Source organism: Osmia lignaria, chromosome 13 (genome assembly GCF_051020975.1).
Source record: "Osmia lignaria lignaria isolate PbOS001 chromosome 13, iyOsmLign1, whole genome shotgun sequence".
NCBI classification, from domain to species: Eukaryota; Metazoa; Arthropoda; class Insecta; order Hymenoptera; family Megachilidae; genus Osmia; species Osmia lignaria.
Genome location: NC_135044.1, coordinates 1,834,962 through 1,854,927, shown reverse-complemented (window position 1 = coordinate 1,854,927; position 19,966 = coordinate 1,834,962). Strand labels below are relative to the sequence as shown.

General features: G+C 40.2%; 4 protein-coding genes across 5 annotated transcripts; 3 read left to right on the top strand and 1 right to left on the bottom strand.

Annotated features, from left to right (window-relative positions):
• Window positions 1-5,323: 5,323 nt before the first annotated feature.
• Window positions 5,324-14,547, bottom strand: LOC117601941 (protein big brother). Of its 2 annotated transcripts, XM_076691523.1 has the most exons (4): window positions 14,167-14,547; window positions 12,172-14,079; window positions 11,316-11,507; window positions 5,324-7,304 (listed from the first exon to the last, which is right to left on the bottom strand). In XM_076691523.1, the coding sequence occupies exons 2-4, from the start codon at window positions 12,361-12,363 to the stop codon at window positions 6,930-6,932; spliced, it is 759 nt and encodes a 252-aa protein (XP_076547638.1). In that variant the 5' UTR covers window positions 12,364-14,079; window positions 14,167-14,547; the 3' UTR covers window positions 5,324-6,929. The 2 variants fall into 2 exon arrangements, with proteins under 2 accessions (XP_076547638.1, XP_034175205.1); XM_034319314.2 differs by having other exon boundaries at window positions 12,172-14,547.
• Window positions 14,548-14,768: 221 nt separating this feature from the next.
• On the top strand, window positions 14,769-15,253 carry LOC117601942 (uncharacterized protein CFAP97D2-like). Its single transcript, XM_034319316.2, has 2 exons — window positions 14,769-14,890; window positions 14,949-15,253. The coding sequence occupies exons 1-2, from the start codon at window positions 14,816-14,818 to the stop codon at window positions 15,171-15,173; spliced, it is 300 nt and encodes a 99-aa protein (XP_034175207.1). The 5' UTR covers window positions 14,769-14,815; the 3' UTR covers window positions 15,174-15,253.
• A 139-nt stretch (window positions 15,254-15,392) lies between these two features.
• LOC117601940 (leucine-rich repeat-containing protein 23) lies at window positions 15,393-16,816 on the top strand. The gene is made up of 2 exons (XM_034319313.2): window positions 15,393-15,764; window positions 15,864-16,816. The coding sequence occupies exons 1-2, from the start codon at window positions 15,393-15,395 to the stop codon at window positions 16,485-16,487; spliced, it is 996 nt and encodes a 331-aa protein (XP_034175204.2). The 3' UTR covers window positions 16,488-16,816.
• Window positions 16,817-17,288: 472 nt separating this feature from the next.
• LOC117602283 (putative cytochrome P450 6a20) lies at window positions 17,289-19,872 on the top strand. Its single transcript, XM_034320088.2, has 6 exons — window positions 17,289-17,547; window positions 17,619-17,988; window positions 18,058-18,395; window positions 18,472-18,705; window positions 19,281-19,532; window positions 19,589-19,872. Exons 1-6 carry the CDS (start codon window positions 17,364-17,366, stop codon window positions 19,753-19,755), a joined length of 1,545 nt encoding a protein of 514 aa, XP_034175979.2. The 5' UTR covers window positions 17,289-17,363; the 3' UTR covers window positions 19,756-19,872.
• Window positions 19,873-19,966: the final 94 nt, after the last annotated feature.

Sequence of the window (19,966 nt, the reverse complement as noted above, 5' to 3'; positions counted from 1 at the left end):
ACATTCAACAATTCCAATATCGAATATCAGAATTTTTTTTTTTAATAACATTCTGAGAGATCGGATGATAAAAATAATGAATATCTCAAAGGATTCACGAGGAGCCAATTAGAGAGCAAACGTACGAGCTCCTTTGTCCCCGAAAGGGTGAGCGATTTCACGGATCTTGGCGAGGCGAGCTCCCTTCGCGCATCTGCAACGGGGAAGAGCGTAAAATTTAAATAAATGTCCAGGAGCGGACTCGTCCGCCGGATACGCCGAATTAGGTGACATGCTAATCACGGCTTGGTACAACCTCGTAAATATGCGACCGTGTAATAACATCCACCCCTTGGTATCCTAATAAACCTGTCCGGCTTTATCTTTCTACACTGTTTTTCGAAATTTCATCATTAACGCGTCGTATGGAAAGCTCATCGCAAATCGACTATCGAACCCATTAAAATTGAAAGGGATCCGTGTAACGGGGTTAATAGTTTTCCTTCGGTTTCGCACGTCGAGTGGTCGCACGTGCGCTTATATCTTGATTTATGGTTTTCTCGCGACCATTTCAACGCCCTTCTTCTTGTTTTGCATTTAACCGGGGGCGTGATTTAAATACGCCGGGCGAAACGTTCGCCATGTGACGCTATTGTAATTGCTCGTCGCAGGTGAACGGAACGAAACACGCCGAGGGTGGTAATTTATTCCTCCCGGTGTAAAGAAAAAAAAAAAAAAGCGGGTTAATTTTGCAAATAGGGTTGATCGGTTACGGGGAATTGAAAATTCGATGATTTTCTTCCTCGATGAACTTACAACGATGGAACGAATGGAAAAATTGAGAACGGTAGAAAAATTCTTCGCCTTTTATTCGAAATTTTCGATGGTTAAGGGGTTCGAAGACGAATACTCTTTTCTCACCCCTTCGATTCTTCCGATCGACTGGGCAACCCTTTACGCCTCGGTGTCGAGCTAACCAGGTGACGGTGTCGTTGCGGAAAATTGAGCAACCAGAGGACTTCCGGCCGATTTCACGACGACTCCGTGAAATTCGTTCGAAACGTTCACCCTTAAAAAGCTACAACATTTCGTAATTTCGATGAAAATTTGCAGGGGTTGTTTAAGAAGCCCGGGTAACGTCAACGCGTTTAGAAGTCGTTTAAACGTTTCCTTTCCGTAGAATGACACGGAGGAAAGGGAGGATTAATGGGCGCAAGGGATTTTTGAATTTGCGATCTCACGCGGAGAGACCCTGTTCACCCCTCTTGTCCCATCCCCGTTGAGGTATCTCTGTAAAAAGTCTCATCATCCCCATGTCGCAGAAGTGTTGGGTTATTAATCAACCCTGAAACCGTCCAACATCTTCGATTCGGACGATTTCTGTTTAAAGAAAGAAAATAGGGTGATCCGCAAGAAAGAGCGACGGAGACGGAGAGTACAGTAATATACCTTTGTAATCTGACATTCAGAGAATGCAAACTATTCTATTAACCCTTAGCAATAAAAATAAAAGAAACACCCCATTCGCGGAGGGGCCACATCTGTGCGGCGAGGAGCAGCCAGGGGTCTTTTTATTAATTCACTCCCCCGAATCGTGGCGCGGGAAGAGTAGAAAAGAGAGGAAGAAGGATGGAAGGGTCTGGATGACCCTCTCCTGCTATTTATTACCTAATCGTTACCCTCCTATTCTAATAAATTATGATATCGCCAGGGCAGGTGCTTCCGTGCGGTACTAACGAGCCTCCCGTTCACGGTATGTTACTCGGAACTTGTAACAGAACATTTGAACAAATTACCAGTGCTGTTTTAAATCTATAGAAGCTTTAAAAATTACTCAAATATATTGAGAAATATTTTGATTTTCTCTTGTCAGTCGAGCAACAGCGCTGAACCAGAAACCCTATTACGTTTACTCTGCAAATCGATTAATACGATGATTAAAGATACTCAATAAAATAGCGTTGCTATCTTGGCAGTCGAGGAAACGTTTCCGCCCCGACGGACGCCCACCGGGAAGGTGAAAACGAGCAAGTATCCTCGTCGACTGGTCTCTGTCCGCTCGAACGAACAAGTTCTTACGAGTGCACGCACTCGCCGAATCGAGCCGGTAGTGGTCGCATTGATCGAAGGCGGCCATCCGTGAAACGCATTTAGCTTGTTGGCACACAAAACTCGACGGGACGTGGATCCCGAGAGCATGCGAACGCGCCCACGTGGACCGACTAGGTTCATTTCACGTGAAGGCGGGTAAAAGTGTCCGTCCGGGTTTTGAAATTACGACGCGAATGAAGAAGAATGTTTACCCGGTGATAAAACACATTTTCTCTCTGGTTCCCACCATTCGCTTCACATTTTCTTTTTTAAACTTTCACGGTGTATTAGAGAGACTAATCCTGTAAGAAGCTTGAAGGATCGTGATTAATGGACGAGGAGATTGAAGGAGTAAAGTATCAAAGGTTGAAATAAATTTAGAAATCTTGAATATTCGGGAAGTCTACAGAGATTTTTGATGGACCCTGTAAAACGATCATTTCGACCGACGACTGTTTGCGACATGCTACCTTCTGTGTTTTACGAGGACCCACCACGTGGAACAAGAGCTAACTCGTTCGACGTGTTTGAAACTCATTCGGGTCGAGCATCAGGCATGTGGGCATATGTGCTCGTTGTAAAGCGATAGAAGCAATGAAACGAGCAATCGCGTTAAGAGATCGTGACGATATTGACGTTACGATCAAACAGGGAAGGATTTTTGAAAATCGGTCTAGGTGGCAATGAAATTTTGTTAATTTCCTATTTTATGATATTTCAAAATTAGTCATTCGAGTATCCAAAAATTGTTCTCGAAACAAAGGATCGAATCGAGCATAGAAGAAGCAAGCGATCGTTTACGTAACTCCATGGATAGCAAGAGGAATGATTCTTTAAAAAAAAAAATCGGAATCACTCTCAAAGCGACCGCCACGGTAATCTTCAACCTGCGACGTATCATTAGAAGATTACAAATCCTCCAGACGGATCCTCTCTTCAACAACGGATCGAGTTCCGCTTCAACGACCACCGTCTCTCATTCGAGGGTCCTCGTTGGATGAATCTCGGCTCGAAAAAGAGAAACGGAGCCGAGCAGATGCGTTTCTGTCAAAACACGCGCCACGTAACGCGCGTGAAAAGTACAGATTGAAAGAGGAGCTCGATCCGTGCCTTACGGCTGATTCTTCAAGTTCTCGTGTTTAGGGAAAAAACGTGCCTCGAATTCTTTGTGCACGAAATTAGATTCTCGACTCGATGGACTTGATTTAGTTGCCAAAAAAGGATTTCAATTAAAAAAAAAGAATTAATTTAGCTGTGAAAGAAAAAATTTTAAAGGAATTGTTTTCTCACGTTCTCTGTGAAGGATGCTTATCGCTCGGCTCGCGCCTAACTTCCTGTGGTTTACTGATAAACGATATCGTGCCTCGTTATACAGTGAGTGTAAAAAGTGTCTGGACACTGTTTAAAACAGAATAGCTCATTTAAAATTGGACCAAATGACTTGAGGTTTTTTGAGAAGTTCATATAAAAAAGATGAAAAATGATCCTTCACTATTTTCTTTCATGATTTCAATAAATTGTAATTTTTTAAAACGACAAAAGCACATTTGATTTGTATAACTTCTCAAAAAACCTCAAGTCATTTGATCTAATTTTAAACGAGGTATTTTGTTTTAAACACTTTTTACTCCCACTGTAGTTTCACGAAATCGTCGGGGTCTTTATTAAGATGTCGAAAAAGGGAGCACAGGAACCACGCATAACCGATAGAGTTTCCTTTGAAAATAACGATAAAAGAAAATTATGTCGAAAAACCCTGCGGATTACAAACAGTCAACAGGTAGAGAAAACACTTGAGAAATAAATCCAGTGAGATACTCGTATGTTTGACGACAGCTTTTGGAAATTTTCCGAAACATATTCGGCAGAGAAAGGTGAAGTATCCTCGAGGAATTCGAGGAGGGTTGTAACGCGGAACGCAAGGGGGTGGTCGTGCTCGTGTATCGTTTTGTATTTGTTGAAAACAGAGTCGTATTGTCGGTAGGGGGTCGAAGGGCGAGAGGTCGACGAGGCAGCAGGAAGGGCCTGTTAGGTACTCGTCGCATCTGCCTTCGATTTATTTCCAATCGTAATTGATGACTCCTGCCCCCGGCGTCTTTTTTCTCTCGAGTGTCCCGTGCCACCGTGTCAGGATTTTGCATAATGCAGCGAAAAGTCAGGCCAATAAATTATATCGACGCTATTAACGTACAATCGCTTCTGAAACGAAGCTTCCCTAATGGAGAATTTCGATGTAGAAATTCTGAAAATCTGAATTTCGTAGGTGCGATCCAAGTTTCCGTTACTTTCGCGAACATCTCGAGGAACTGTTCGTGGGAAATGGCAAGGGTTCTTGTTCCCCCGTATCGTTTCCCCGCGAATATGGCTTCTTATAAGAATTCCAACGTTCGCATTATCGTCTTACATCGAGAGTCAATGGCCGTCTAATTATTCCGCTTTTCCCCGTACACTTTCAACCTTCGAAACTATGTATTATAAAATATCGAAATTCAATTTGCTGTTCAGGAATTCGATGCCGAGCGACGACGCGTTTAAATTGAAACAATAAAAGCAGATTTACCGGGGCGGATCACGGCCGATTCCCATTTGATAGGATCAACTGCCACGATACCGTTGTGTTTCAACGCTCGAACGCCCACGGCATTATTCCAGAAAATAACCCCCTGATGTAGCTCCCCTTTGCTCTGTAAATACGCGAGGCGTTTGTACGTGTGCATGTGCGCACACCGTAGTCGAAAATCGCTCGTGATTTCTTCGAAGGGAAACCTTTTTCTTTTTTTTAATTTTTAGAATAATCATCGAATCGACGATGATTATATCTACTTCTACCGGAGGGGTCAAAATCACTTGTTTTTCAAATTAATAAGTCATTATGTCTCTTATGGTAATTTTGTACAATATAGATGTACGAAAATATACTTAGTTTTCTAAAAATGTATTTGAACTGTAGAAAAATAATATGAGAAACTTAAAAAATCACAAGTTTACCTACATTGGGGGTCAAAATGACTCATTTCTATATATGGAGATGACAAAAAGGAAAACTGTTATACAGAAATTAGTTATTTGCATATTGTAGAAAACAAAATGTACTGAAAATGAATAATGATTATAAGAAATGCCAAACGAGTCATTTTGACCTCCCTTGGTAGATCTAGTGTTAAATGGTTTTGGTGAAACCCTTTGGGAAATCGTATTTAAGTCAGTCTCCATTGACCGGTGAAACGACAATGCGAGAATAGGTTCACGGTCTCGAATAGAAACTGTTTCGTCACCTTTTCACAGAACATTAATCAACCATGCTATTCCCGCTACTTTGAGTATCTTGTGTAGAATCAGAAACACGTGCCTACCCATTCTCTATTCTCCTATCCAAAATAAAATGTTTCTTAAACTACAACGATAACGTCGGGGAGAAATAAATCAGGAGATTCTGAACGCAAAGTGGAGTACTTTGCTTGAAATTTGATGAAAGAAGGAATACGAGGATGTTCAAACGGAGGGAATTCATTTTCATTTGTTATTCGACGGAAATGATGTTTAATCGATAAACAGCTTTATACAATCGGTGCGGCGAAGATCGATGGAGCGTGATTTCCACAGACTCTGGGCTTTTTCCCGGATGTGATTCACACTAAAAAGCTCGGAGGCCGCTATTAAATTAACCTAACTCTTTACAGATATGTACAATGCAACAGAAAGATCGTCAGCCGTGCTAAAAACAAAACGAAAAACTTGGTGGACGACTCCACGGAATTCCGTATGCATTCTCGTGAATCATTGTTACTCTCGCCGGACACTGACGTCATTGCTCGAAATCACGTCACGTTTCCCTTTCTGAAAAACTCTCATACGCAAGACATTCTCGTTTCATGTACGCGATAAGTCGTATATATACGTAACTATTTTCATGAATTATCTTTTTCAATTTTCTGTCTCGTTAGTGACAAACTCGCGTTTCTTTCGTGGACGTATATATACGGTCTAGGAGAATGCTCGTTTATTTGGAAAGGACGTATATATACGTTCTCGAAGATTCATCGATACGCGCGGTGGACGTATATATACGATCAAATCAACAGTTTCGATGAGAACAGACTTGAATTATATGTAATTTGTTATCAACTTGTTAGCTGAACCATTTTTAATAATAAAAAAAGAAGTATTTTAAACAAGCTGAAACAAATTAGACTGAGTTTTCATTCAAGTCCATTCTTACCTTATTCCACCCTTACTCCGTACCTGAAAGAAAGTTGATACAAAGAACAAAAAGAACGTAATATCTCGTCCAAAAGCAAACACCTTGCAGAGAAACGATCCTCGTCGCTGCAGCTCGAAGAGATCTATCGCGTGTCCTCGTTGAACGATACCAACGAGAAAGATGAACGTGCTTAACTTAAAACCTAGCCTAATCTCGAGGATACCTTACACGTATTTGTCGAATTATAAAACTCGTCGTCGTCGGGGATGATACGTTTTAATGGGCAGAGAAATCTGATGAATAATTCCAAGCATGGGTTGGAGAAAATAATGAAACCTTCTCGATTACGCAAAATTAACATAATTACCAATTAGCAAAATCAAAATTTGTCATAAGCCTTGTATCGTCCAAGATTCCTAACTCAACCATGAGCAGTTATCTGAAACTGCAACTCACACAATTTCTCAAGAAAGGTTCGAAAAGAAAATCCTAAAAGCACCCGAAAGAACTACTCTCCGAACGACCTGAATCTTTCAGCAACCTCGTCGAGATTCCTCTCAGCGATTCTCTCGTGGCTTCCTCCAGCCAGCTCGCGAACGGCTCGAAGGTGATTAGGAAACAGTCGAAACTGAAAAAAGTTCCGAGAGTTTTCACTGCCTCAGTAAACTCTTTGTCTCACTTCCATCTCGGAATCCTGTCGATGGGTCAAATGTGGCTCGATCGTGCTCGGCGTTCCAGTTCCGGTTCCTGTCACGTGGTGTCCGTGATGACCGTGATGGTGATGATGGTGATGATGGTGGTGGTTCAAGTGAGGCGGTTGAGCGGCGCCACTTCTGTACGCTCTTTGCTTCTCGTCGAAATCGCGAACGCGTTGCTTGTACCGTTCCAATTGATCGCGAAGGAGAGCATCCTCCTCGGCGGCACGTTTCTCGTCATATTCCAGACATCCGACGCCGTCCAGTCGCTCCAGGTCGATCCATCCTCGCCATAATACGCACACCCCGTTCATGATCAGGCGCGACCTAAGGTGCACCTGAAAGTAGAGAAAGTCCATTTTTTTCATTACGAGATTTAGAGAGGAGAATGTTTAACACGTGAAAATGGGCATTTCTTACGAGACGTATTAAACCTGTAATTATTAAGAATAGGAATAATTAATTTTCAAATTTCAGATATCTAACTTTTAATTTGGTACTTTAAAACGATTTTTCTATCGTTTTCTTTTAATTATTGGAGTGCGTGTAATTAGCGATGCCGATCACCGGCGACCCCCATGGCATTCAACGTGTTAATATTCGAAGCAGCAGACTAAAGAATTTTCAATTCTAAATTGTAATAGGTCTCGGATGTTCTCCAGGCTACAAGCTTTTTTCTGCTGCTTCTCCAACCCTCGACGATGCTCGTGATGTCGATGCAACGGGGTCTATTAAGTCCGACGATCCACCTTCAACTTTCAATCATGTTTCCTCTCCCTCAGCCCACTCGCAGCTCCGTAAACGTTTCTGATTTTCAGAGAACGATTACGCAGATTGGAAGGTACAAGCTCCGAGGAGAAACGAAATTGCGAACTCGACATTCATCTCCGGGCGATATTCTATTACCGCTTCTGATACTAATTCTTGATAAATTTAAAAAAAAGAAAAACTGTGAGAGGGGTTTGTAGGTTATTTCAACGTTTATATAATAGTTTTTTGTCGAACTCATTAAGCGCTGCTCGTTTTTACGGGTCTGAACACGACGTTGACCGGGCAACAATTTACGCGAGGCGAGAGGGAACGGAAAGGGAGAAGGGCCGAACCGTCGGCTCTTCGAAAAAGTCGAAACGAGCAATTATCTTGGCCCGGTTCAAGAGGGTTATTTTATTTCCTGGCAAATGGTCCCGTTTCCGGTCGCGTTGTGTGCTTTAGGAACTGTTACAGAATCTAAGCTGACCGTGGAAAACCAGTCGATGTTTTGTATAATTCTATTTGGAACAAAAGATATTCGGGTTACAAAAGATGATTACATATTTACAAAACATATACAAGGATATAAAATTAAATGTATAACTTTTAAACAAAAGAAAATAACATGAGATATAAAATTAAATTCAAATTGTCGCTTTCTCTATGGTCCACCATCCGGGGCTGAAGAAACGCACTACATTATATTTCTGCTTTTTCGATAATTTAACAAAACATAGTTATTTTGAGCTACAAATAATGAAATAGCGGAACCCTGAAACGGGAAGGCGTCGAAAGAGAAATCAGTTACCAGCCTCGTCCCTTTTTCTCTTCTTTTTTCCATCGAAACTTACAGCTGGTTGTCGACGCGACGTAACAATGTAACCTCACAGCATGATGCTCTTTGTGAAATCATAATTGAGCCACGGGAATCGCCAGTACCTCGATCGACTCGATAATCGAATCGTTTGTCGCCTCTTTTCAAAAAGAGAACTTCCAGATCAACGTTTTCGAGTTTATAGTTCGTTTCGTGGAAAATCGAATGAAAATTTTCATTTCCGCGGAACTTGGTCGTTCAAGCTTCCAAAGTAGACGAATTGACGTCAATGAGATACTATAGAATTTCATGTGTTGCGTACAAATCATCGAATGATTCGCGGAGCGTCGCGTGACACGTAATGGGGAAGTACGCTGAAATTTGCCGTCTCGAAGGACGTATGCTGTGCACGCGGTTCTCGAGTAACGTAGAATTACCATTTCACCATTCGATCAACAATTCAACGATTACATAAATGGTAAGCATAACTAAAAAAGATTAATTACACATTAACTCGTCATGAAGAAGAAGACTTCGATCTCGGTATTAATTAGCAGCTAATTACCAAATGGATAAAATCTCCTAGGCAAAAGAAAAAGAAGCAAGAAGCTAAAGAGACAATCTATTTCCAACGTGGTTCTCACGCGGGAAACAGCCTCGACGCGACTAGAAAAAGCATTAAAAAATCCATTTCACACCTCTCTCTTTCTGGTCCGCCAGGGGCGTGACCCATTATCGCGTGTATAATAGCCGGTGATATTTAAAATTGTAACGCGCGCAACCCTTTCGTTAACGTATTTGCATGTCGCGAGTCGAAGCGAGAAGGACATAGAAGAGAGGAGGGTAAAATGAGAGGAAAAAAAACAAGATGTAACGTCGAGACCTGGTGGAACTAAAGGGGTGAAAAATCGGGAAAGGGGTGAAATGCAACGAGACAAACGACCGGCTATTTCGACGGTTCTATTGTTTTTTCGGTAGGCGTGTTGCTACGCTGCCTTTTTGCGATACGAGTCCGGCACAATGGGCCAGAACATTCGTCAACGGTGATCCTGACGGAAAGGACATACGGTCAGTTTGTCAGGGCATCTTTTGTCTTTCTTTCAAACGGGTCTCTTTGTCTTTTGCACCGAATGCAAACATGAAAGTTATTTCGTTATTCGTTTCCTTCTATTCTATAAAGTTCATTTCTATGTGAGATAATATTTTTTGTCTATATCAAATTCATTAACCTTTAACTAAAAGGCTAATCTCTATCGAAATTAACGAAGGAAGAGCAAGAAAGAGCATGCATAAGGAGTCGAAGATGATGTCGATAAGATGGTCGAAAAGCATCGGGTGCCGTCGAGTGCACCCTTTTCATTTAGTCGGTAGGTCCTTTATCGAGCTCTATCAAGCTCGCGAATCTCTCCCTTAATTATTTCCTCTCTACGGGGAACAACGAGCAGGACAATACCGTGAGACACGTGCAGGCCATGCACACGTCGCCTTTTTATTTCGTCTCTTTCCATCGTTCATTGTCGATTAAAACAAAACGCTGGCCGCGGGTCGTCGTGTAAACAACCAGAACCACTCTACTCTTTTCTACCAGTTGAAAAATAATGAATCGTTAGCGCGACTCTCCGTGATAGCTACGCGAATCTAGAATTCGCTGCTGCTCTCAATGAATCGTTCGAAATATAAATGAGATTTGGAGGGATCGGATCGGTATTATTATAAAATTAGTAGCGAACAGAATCGAAAGCGAATCAATGTAAATATTATACAATGTATATAGGATTTACAGTTCTCTAAAAGAAGCCCTAAAATACAAAGTCCGGTGCTTTTCAAGCTGAAAAGTGCCGGAGGACCGTAGCAAAGGACTTTTGGTTCACCCTTCGGAGGATCCCAACAGAGACAGAGAAAGATTTATGAGCCATTATTATACCGGGTGACTAGTGAAGCCTTCGGGCATCTGGCACCGGCTCTAAACTTGTTTGACGGATTTCGAGACGCACTAATTGGCTCTAGTAGCTGCTAATGGAGGATCACGGGATCTCCGGGTCTTCGAAACACCCTAAACGCTTTTAAACGATTTCTAAATACCAATCGTGTTTTCATTACAGACAGGATTACCACATTTGTAAACAGAGTTTGAAACTAAAAAATGGTGATCGAAAAGCGTTCGCGAATTCTGGAACGCGTTGCGTAGAAAATGGCGGATCCGAGACGCTCCTATCGATCGCGATGGCGACGTCGAGACGTCGCCCCTCTGCCGGCGCCGGCGTACAAGGACATCGAGTCCTGTGGAGGACCCTTAACCAGACACCGCGGAAACATGATACGGAAAAGACTGATGATACAAAGAATCGCCTTTCTGCAAAGCGTTTATTAATAGAATTGATTTTCTGTGCGATCGTACGCTAATGAGTTTACTTAACCCCCCGCAGAGATAGAAATTTTGGGACCGGATGCGTCTCGTTCCAATGAGAAGTGTGACACGGTGACACCATTGTTCGAGAGGTAGAAACGGATACTAAATTGCTCGTGGGGGCGACGGCTACGTCCTGGGACATACGATGCCAAGGACACGAAAAACTAGACGTCCCGTCCGGACCGATCCGTTTAACGACCTTCCTATTTGCCCGACCGTGATCGTCCAATTAGCGTTGCAACTGTTAACTACCATTTTAAATCTTTTCAATCCGGAAATCTCATTTCGCAATTTTTCCTCGAATTTATTTCGTGAACATTCGAAGATCTCGATGCATCTGGAATTTACAATTCGTGAAAGAAAACTTTTGCTCACCTTGCCGCGCTCTTTCTCAAAATCGCAGTCGTTGATGTCACCGGCGTAGTTCCCGGATGCGTTGCCGAAAACGAGTTGAAGGTTTGTACCGGTTGCTGCGAACGCGATCTCCGTGTAACCATCTCGACAACCATTTTGAAAGCGTACCTGACGTTCCTCGACTGGTCTGTCCCGGTAACCGGTATATCTGACCTGTGGAAAAACAATGGAAAAAACTTTTACCACCTCTCCAAGAGATTCGATGAATCATAAATGGAAATAACGTCTTCCGAATATCGAACAGCAAAAGGTTGGAAAGAGAACGATGTTATGAAGCGATCTATCATAACAGAATGCCGAGTGTCGACTGAATCCCTTGCGTGACGGCATTTGTATACCCTGGATAATGTAAATAAACCTAAGGGTATGGTCATTGGAAACATGAACGATTTTATTTTGGAAATTATACACACTGGCAAAAAGAAACGAAAATTAATCCTCTATAGCCCGAAATTTCAGTGTTTGCTTGAATGGATATTAAACTCCCTTTAGCTGTACGTGCGCTGTTAAATGGTAACGAAACTCTGAAGTACAGTATTCGCTTCGTTACTTTATAATTTAATAATTTAACAGAGAAAAAGATGAAGAAATCGTGGAAATTTTTATGTTACTTCAGAGTTACACGGATTCACAGAGGATTAAAACAAGAACCAAATGTTGCCCTCCCACCTTAATATCAGAGTTTAATCTACATATGTTCCTTAAATGTAAAAAAAAAATGATAGTCTTATGTAGAAAATGAAGGGGATGGTGTAATTAATACCTCCCTCTGTTCGATTAAATAAATAAATAGACACGATCAATTTTATTGACTTACTTCACTTTCTCTGCTCAATCTCCTGAACAGTTCCTCTGTCTCGAACTTTGCCTTTTGATCAGGAACCACTCGAGGCATCTTGAAGAGGAACCTCGGACGCTGTTGCTCGAACAAACCCATTCCGTCAAAGGGTAGAACGCTGACACCGAACCCTCCGGTTCCTCCGGTGTGTTCGCTCATTGTGTGCATCATTTTGCAATCTCCCCGGTCAGTTCACCGATGACACGAGAAACTTATGATCAACACACCAACGATAACAACGTAATTTCACACAGGAAGCTAATTCGCAACGATCGAGCACGAAATTTCGCGCGTTCAACTGCGCCGTGCGGCGTCTCAGTGGAGACTAAGGACTCTGCCGCCACAGCTAACAGTTTCCTCGTCCTGATTCGAGCCGCGCCTACCGACCCGCCTCGCGTACCCCCACCGCTCTTAGGCAGTAGGGACCACCCATACGACTCTCGCTCGCGATTTACCCTCTTGATCGGATGGAGGGTTGCTATAGGGTGGCTTTCAAATGATGTTATTAGATTTTCGATACAAAGAAGTGGAATACAACTCGTGTTTATGTTTTTAAACATTTTAGAAAGGGTAGTTTTAAAGTATTTGAGAATAACATGTAATATTTTATATTATTTAAATGAATTATTTCTATTGCCCGAAAGACTACAATCGAAAGAAAGAACTAGGTAAAAGTAGAGCGAGATTCGCTCTAAAGCCAACCCCGGTCAGACCAGAAGAGGCATAAAATTTGAGATTTTGACCCACTAAACACAATGGTGCAAGAATTTTTTCGATAATTCTTACCGTTTGGCCTGCACAAAAATGACAGAAGGTCTAAATGCTTTAGCCACCTTCTCATGATTTTCAATCTTAGATATGGGTTGGCTAATAATTATATAGAAAAAGACTTTAATTAAATTTGAATATATTGTAAAACTTGATATTATGAACAAATTTTCTTTTCTATACATATCACTGCCTCTCGGCTTTAGTTTTCGAGATATTTGTAACAAACGTTTGCTACTCTTACAATATATTCTGCGTAATGAATAGGAAAAGGTTGTTCAAAATATCAAGTTTTATAACATATTCAAATTTCATTGAAATTGGTAAGCAGGGAATTTTTCTATATAATTATCAAAGAAACCATTCCAATGCTTATTTATAACATATTAAAGAAGCAGAACAAAAGGAGAAACGAAAGAATCTTTTACGTGTCAGCTGGTCTGCTGTTGAAAGCGATTCCTGTTTAACGAATCCATGCAAGATCAAAAGGATGGGCGAGGCAAAAGCAGAAGGATAATATGATATACAGGGATTGGCTGGATCCCCCATAGATATATGAAATACGTGTCATGGGGTCTCCCTGTTTCGAGTCGGATCTCCTCGTTCGCTGTAACAACGTGTATCCCCTCGAGGGAAGAAAAGAGATCTTCATCGTGTCTGTCGAGTGCCAAGGGCTCATCCATTTGAGAGGATCATTGTCGAGGATCCGCGATTAAGATCGACGACCCTTTAGCCCGATTACCACCAGCCATAGATACCCGTGTATCCATTTTTTTTTTAGCCCTCTTCCGCTTTCATAGCCGTCTCGCGCCGACAGCAATAATGGAAATTTCCAAGCTGGCAAATCAACACGAGAGCCTAGAAATAATATAATGCATTCAATTGCAACGAAGTAATAAAATGTTAGGACAGAAAAAGAAGTTAGAATTTGGTCGCAGGTAAGTCGGAGCACCTCCGCAAGAATATTCTAGTATTTATAGTTTCAGCTTTATGACTTATTTTTACGATTCGTCTGACAGCCGAGGATGGTTCGTTCGCTTTATGGCAGCAATATTCCCAATATTCTCTAACGGACTTCTCTGGTTACTTCCAGGGAATAAATTGACCGTTTCTGGAAAGCTGAAAACAAACGAGAGATACACTACAACTTACCCTCCAGTAATAAAAATTTATTGGCACAGTTTACCTCTGTGTACTTCCAATTACCTGGCTAAAGGTACCAAATACAAATCCTATTTTTGAATAGAAAAAAGAATAGAAAGAAATTTCAGGTTTGGCGTTGCGCCAAAATTTCTTTGTCAAAGGAAACCACCGAACTTGCTGAAATTCAATTTGCCTACGTCGTCGTTTCCGTCGCCATGAATACCAAAGCGCGGCGAAATTAATTTCACGCGCGCGTTTAACGGCGTCGCGACGACGTGAAAAAAAGCCTGTATCCTATTAAGCCACGCCCACCTCCGAACGCGATTCGACCGGAGACTCGCCAATCGTAACGCGCGTTACGTCCGTGAAGGGGTTGGAAATCGTAGTGGGGGTTAACGTTGAACACACCGCATACACGTGCCATTGACTTGTAGAACCCTGCACATTTCGATCGTTGGAAAGTACCAGAAATTCAAACACATTCTGTGCCTCAATTAAATTCTCTATAAAATTTCAATCTTTCAGCTGATTAGTAAACATTTTTAGATGGGTTAAAATGAATCACATACTTGCAAGGGTGAAAGCGACGAGACACAACGTAGGGAGTTGAGGCGAGATCGATAAAGTCTCGTTGCTAAAGCGTTGCTAAAGAAACTTGGCGATCGCGTCACCTATGTATACCGTGTAAACATTTAAAACAAGTCTAGTAACCATGTCGGACCAGAGGAAAAATTCTTCCACTCTGTCAAGTTGGAAGTACAAAACCTATGAACGACATCGTTCGAAGGTAATTTTGTGCAAATTCGATTTAAGAGTAAATAGCTAATAATAGTAATGTTAATTAGGTAAAGCATGCAACGTGCGCGATCGACGTGAAGCCTCCGAAAGACAGACCCCACGTTTTCTTCAACGCAAAGGGCTTACAATTGGAGAAAGAGAAGCAAGATCGAATCATGAGAGACAATTTCATTCTTCTAAAAAAATTGCGCGATATCATGCACCGGAAACGAGCCACAGAAGAGAATCACAGACTCAGATGGGATGAGTCCAGATGCATCAGAACTCGTTGAAGCGAATTAATTTAATTAAGTTTTACCGTACAAAGAAAAAATAGCCTTCGATCTATCTTTGATAGCCTTCGATTTGTATTTTCTACCAAACCATTTGTACTTTTTCAAAGAAACAAACGAACAATAAACTTGAACCTTCCTACCTCAAACATCAAATTAATAAAAGCTCTAGTTGATTTTATACCTTAATAATAACAGTCGATAAAATAATAAAATTCAATGGAAAAAGGAGAAGGACGCGATGAAGAGGAAGGCGAAAGGGAGGAATATTCAACCCCAAAGTCCTCCTCTATTTTTGAAGACACTACAAGGGCCTTAACATTCTCAGAAGCTGGAGAGTGTCTTCACACATTGGGCAAATGTGATTCTGGACTTGGTTATGCTTATTTAGGTCTAAATGCTTCTGATAAAAAACTGACGGATATAAAGGTCATACTCATGTTCAAATACGTGCTATACGTGGACGTTTCCGGAAATAGATTGACCACCGAGGCTCTAGGTGTTCTAACCTCGATGACATACCTTCTAATGATTAAAGCTGACAAAAATTTGGTAGAATCTGCTGAACTGGACCCTATGCCTTACCTTCAGGTCTATTTTTTAGCTTTCACGCCATTCTGAATCATCATTTCTCTTCCATAAACCCATCTGTGAATCGTTCCTGTTACTAGGGTATTTATTTTGCCACAGGTGCTCACCCTGAACAACAACAAACTAAAGAGCACTTTGGGGATTTCCCATCAACTTCTTGAATGCCTGGAACTAAATTACAACAATATCGAAGAAGTCACTTTGAATCCTTACGATTTGACGAACCTAAAGATTCTCGAGCTTCGTGGTAACATGTTAACCACAACCATTGGGATATTTTTCCCAGGACTGAGTCATTTGTACCTAGCAGAAAATCATATTGAAAGGTTGGAGGGACTGGAAATATTGACCAACTTAAAGATCTTACACCTGAGGAGTAACAAGCTAGTGAATTTAGACGGATTTGACTCGCGTTGTGGCAAGCTCAGTTATTTGAATCTACGAAACAACGAGCTGACGAAACTTTCAGAATTAGAGAAATTAAGTTGTCTATTGGCATTGGACACACTTATTATTTTGGAAAATCCTGCGGTTGGTGAACCAGCAGAAGAAGAGGAACCTGGTTACAGACATATTGCTTTAGCTATGCTGCCTAATTTAACACGACTTGATAAAGATACTGTGAGTTACCAGGAGAAGAAGGATGCTAGGGAATTTCGTATACAGATGGTCCGTGATGGAACCACGTTTGAAGATTTCGATTTTAATCCTCCAAACTATTGATAAACACTATGTAAAATGTTTCAAACTTTGTACCGTCGCATGTGTTTTAAAAAACTTTTACCTCCGTTTCTTATCGTATTTTCCTTGACATTGCTATCATTTCATTCGTTTACTTTTAGCTCCGTTCCTTACTCTCTGTTACATGTACTTATAAATTATATCGCCTTGCACGTACCATTACATCCCCCTTTTAGTCGCCTCTTACGACAGGCAGGGGTTACCGTGGCTGTATTCTGATCCCGAGCCACAGGGATTGAATCAGTGGTGCGATATAGTCATCTAGGAGCGAAAGGTGGTACTAATGGTACTAAATTCAAATTGAAATTGCGTGCCGGTAAAGTACCAACGCAGACGATCTACATTTATGCTAATTTGGATGTCACTTACAAATTTCTACATTTATACAATAATCAGTTAGAGCTAATGAGAATCAAAACAATAATCATTATTGTAATTACGGAAATGTGAATGAATAATTCAGGATGCTAATACCACAAAAACCATTTCCAGGAACTGGTTTTTATATAATTAAATCATCACTTCCTATGACGCAATTACATGAAAAGTAAAGTAAACAAAATAAAAAAAACGCTAACATAACATAAAATGTTAAGTGTATGACATTTTAGGAATGACTATTAAAAACGATTCGATTATGTAATTCTCTACAACTTGCATTTATATTAACTGCATAGTATAATACTATTATTCATGTAATTAACAAGAATTAGAAAATAATTGCAGTCACAATTCTTATATAATGCGAGCAAAACTATTCTCTCTTATTAATGAGATAGAACATTCAGAGAACGAAGTGAACCTTTGCAAGACGCGTCTTTTCAAATGTTTATAGTGTTTCTTAAATTTTGATTAACAATGTCGCTAAGTACTTGGTTCGTACCGGAAATTGTGAGTGTTGTGATTTTCGGAACGATCGCATTGTATGTTTATTACAAATTTTTCATCTTCAATTTTTGGCGCAAAAAAGGGGTATTTTATATGGAACCTACTTTTCCAACTGGAAATATAACGGCACTTATTTTTGGTACAAAATCGCAAGGTAAATAAAAAGATTTCGTTTTTCCTCTACTTGGAGGTTTCTTGAAATTTTCAAAAATTTTCAATTTTCAGCTGATTATGTCAAAGACATCTATGATCGGAACAAAAAGCATCGCGCCTTCGGCATATATATGTTCCAAAAACCATTTTTGGTCGTGAACGATCCAAGTTTAATTCGAATCGTATTGACAAAAGATTTCATGAATTTTCACGATCGTGGAGTGTTTTGCAATGAGAAAACCGATCCGCTATCCGGCCAACTGTTTCAATTGCCAGGAAAAAAATGGAGAACTTTACGGGTTAAATTAACGCCAACGTTCACCTCGGGAAAAATTAAATCAATGTTTTTTATACTGAAAGAAAGTGCAGACAGGTTGGGGAAATTTTTGGATGAGCAAGCGAAAATTCGAGGGACCATCGATGTGAAAGACGTTTACGGAAAGTAAAATCCATTTTTTATTATCCTTCTGTCACTTTGCCTTCGCCTGTTTTTATAAATAAATATTTCCAGATATTCTATAGATATTATCATGTCGGCAGCGTTTGGAATAAACCTCGACAGTTTTCGAGATCCTGACAATGAATTTAATTATTGGGGTAAAAAAGTGTTCGAACCGAATATATTTTGGAACGCTATTGTTATATGGGCTCCTCATATATTAGATAAATTATCCATGCCGTTCACCGATAGGGGTGTTTCAAATTTTTTTATTAAAATGTTCGAGGACACGGTTAACTACAGAGACGCGAACAACATTGAGAGGAAAGATTTCTTAAATTTATTGATGCAGTTAATGAAGAACGGATACGTCGATGTTGATGAGAGTTCGGACGAAAAAGATGTTACAAGTAATTATTTATCGGTTCTTTGATTGAAAAATTTGATTCCTTTTAAGGAGAAATTATGATGGTTAATTTTTTTCAGAAAAAACCGAGACTAAATTAACAATGCTTGAGGCTGCGGCACAAGCTTACGTCTTTTATTTAGCCGGATTCGAAACGTCTTCGACGACAGTCACATTTTGTTTGTACGAGTTGGCGAAGCATCAAGATATGCAAGACAAACTTCGAGAGGAAATCCGTATAGTCACCCAGAAGCACGGTGAAATAACTTACAATGCCGTGAATGAAATGACTTATCTTCATAAAGTGATCTCTGGTTTGTATATAATTATATATTCCAAACGGTCCTATTATTTCTTGAAGACATAAAGATACACGTTGAGCAGATCATTCGATAGTGAGTTTCAAGACGAATTCAGTGACCTATCGCACATATGTATTTGATTAATTAATTTCTAAGATATTGTATTTAGAAGCTGATTCAGTTGTAGCGGAAGTGAAGCATCCTTCGAGCTCGCCATTAACACTTTAAGCGCCACGTCATCCATACATGGGTGACGCTTGAATTTCAATAGGTATTCATTAGGAATTCTTTGACTTACTTAATTAGAAATACTCGTATTAGATACTTGAAATCATGGATAAAAATATAATGAAAATTGAAGATAATATACATAAGATTTGTGAAGACAAAAGTAATACTTAATGGAATTTTCAATGGTTCTAACGTGGCAGTCAAAGTGTTAAGGCAAAATGTGCCACGATATAAAGTGACAGTATATGCAATAAATAATTCTTATTGTATCTAATTTGTAACAGAAATAATGGGATTGGGATTGCATCAATTTCTTTTTCCCAATATCATTGAAAGTATCATAACTTATTTTTCAGAAACACTTAGGAAGTATCCTCCATTGGTTATGCTAAATCGAATTTGTACAGAAGAGATAAAAATAGAGACAACTGATATTCATATACCTACGGGCACTTCTGTACTGATACCAGTATATGGTCTTCATCGAGATCCTGACATATATCCGGATCCGGATAAATTCGATCCAGAGAGATTCTCCGAAGAAAATATCAAAACCAGACATCCCTATGCTTATTTACCATTTGGCGAAGGACCAAGGATTTGCATTGGCAAGTATTCTTTTTGATGAAGAAAAGATACAAATAATAGCTTTGTTTTGTTACAGGATTAAGATTTGGTCTGATACAATCAAAAGTTGCTATAATAAGTAGCTTATTAAGAAGTAAATTCAAACTTGCACCGGATACACCAACTTCGTTGGAAATGAAGGAAGGATCTTTGATATTAATGGCAAAAGGAGGTGTACATTTAACAATTGAACCGGTGCAATGATTGATGAGATTGAGAAATTGCGATGTTAGTTTAATTACACTTACCAAATATGAAATTTAAAAAAAGATGAATATTATATAACGAATATCAGTGTTAATAAAAGGTGTTCGAAACCTCTGTATACACTGTTATTATTATTTCCAAACTTGACCAAAAGCATCTGAAGTATCATCCAAGGATCAGAGAAGAAGAAGACAGGAAGGTACCTGTA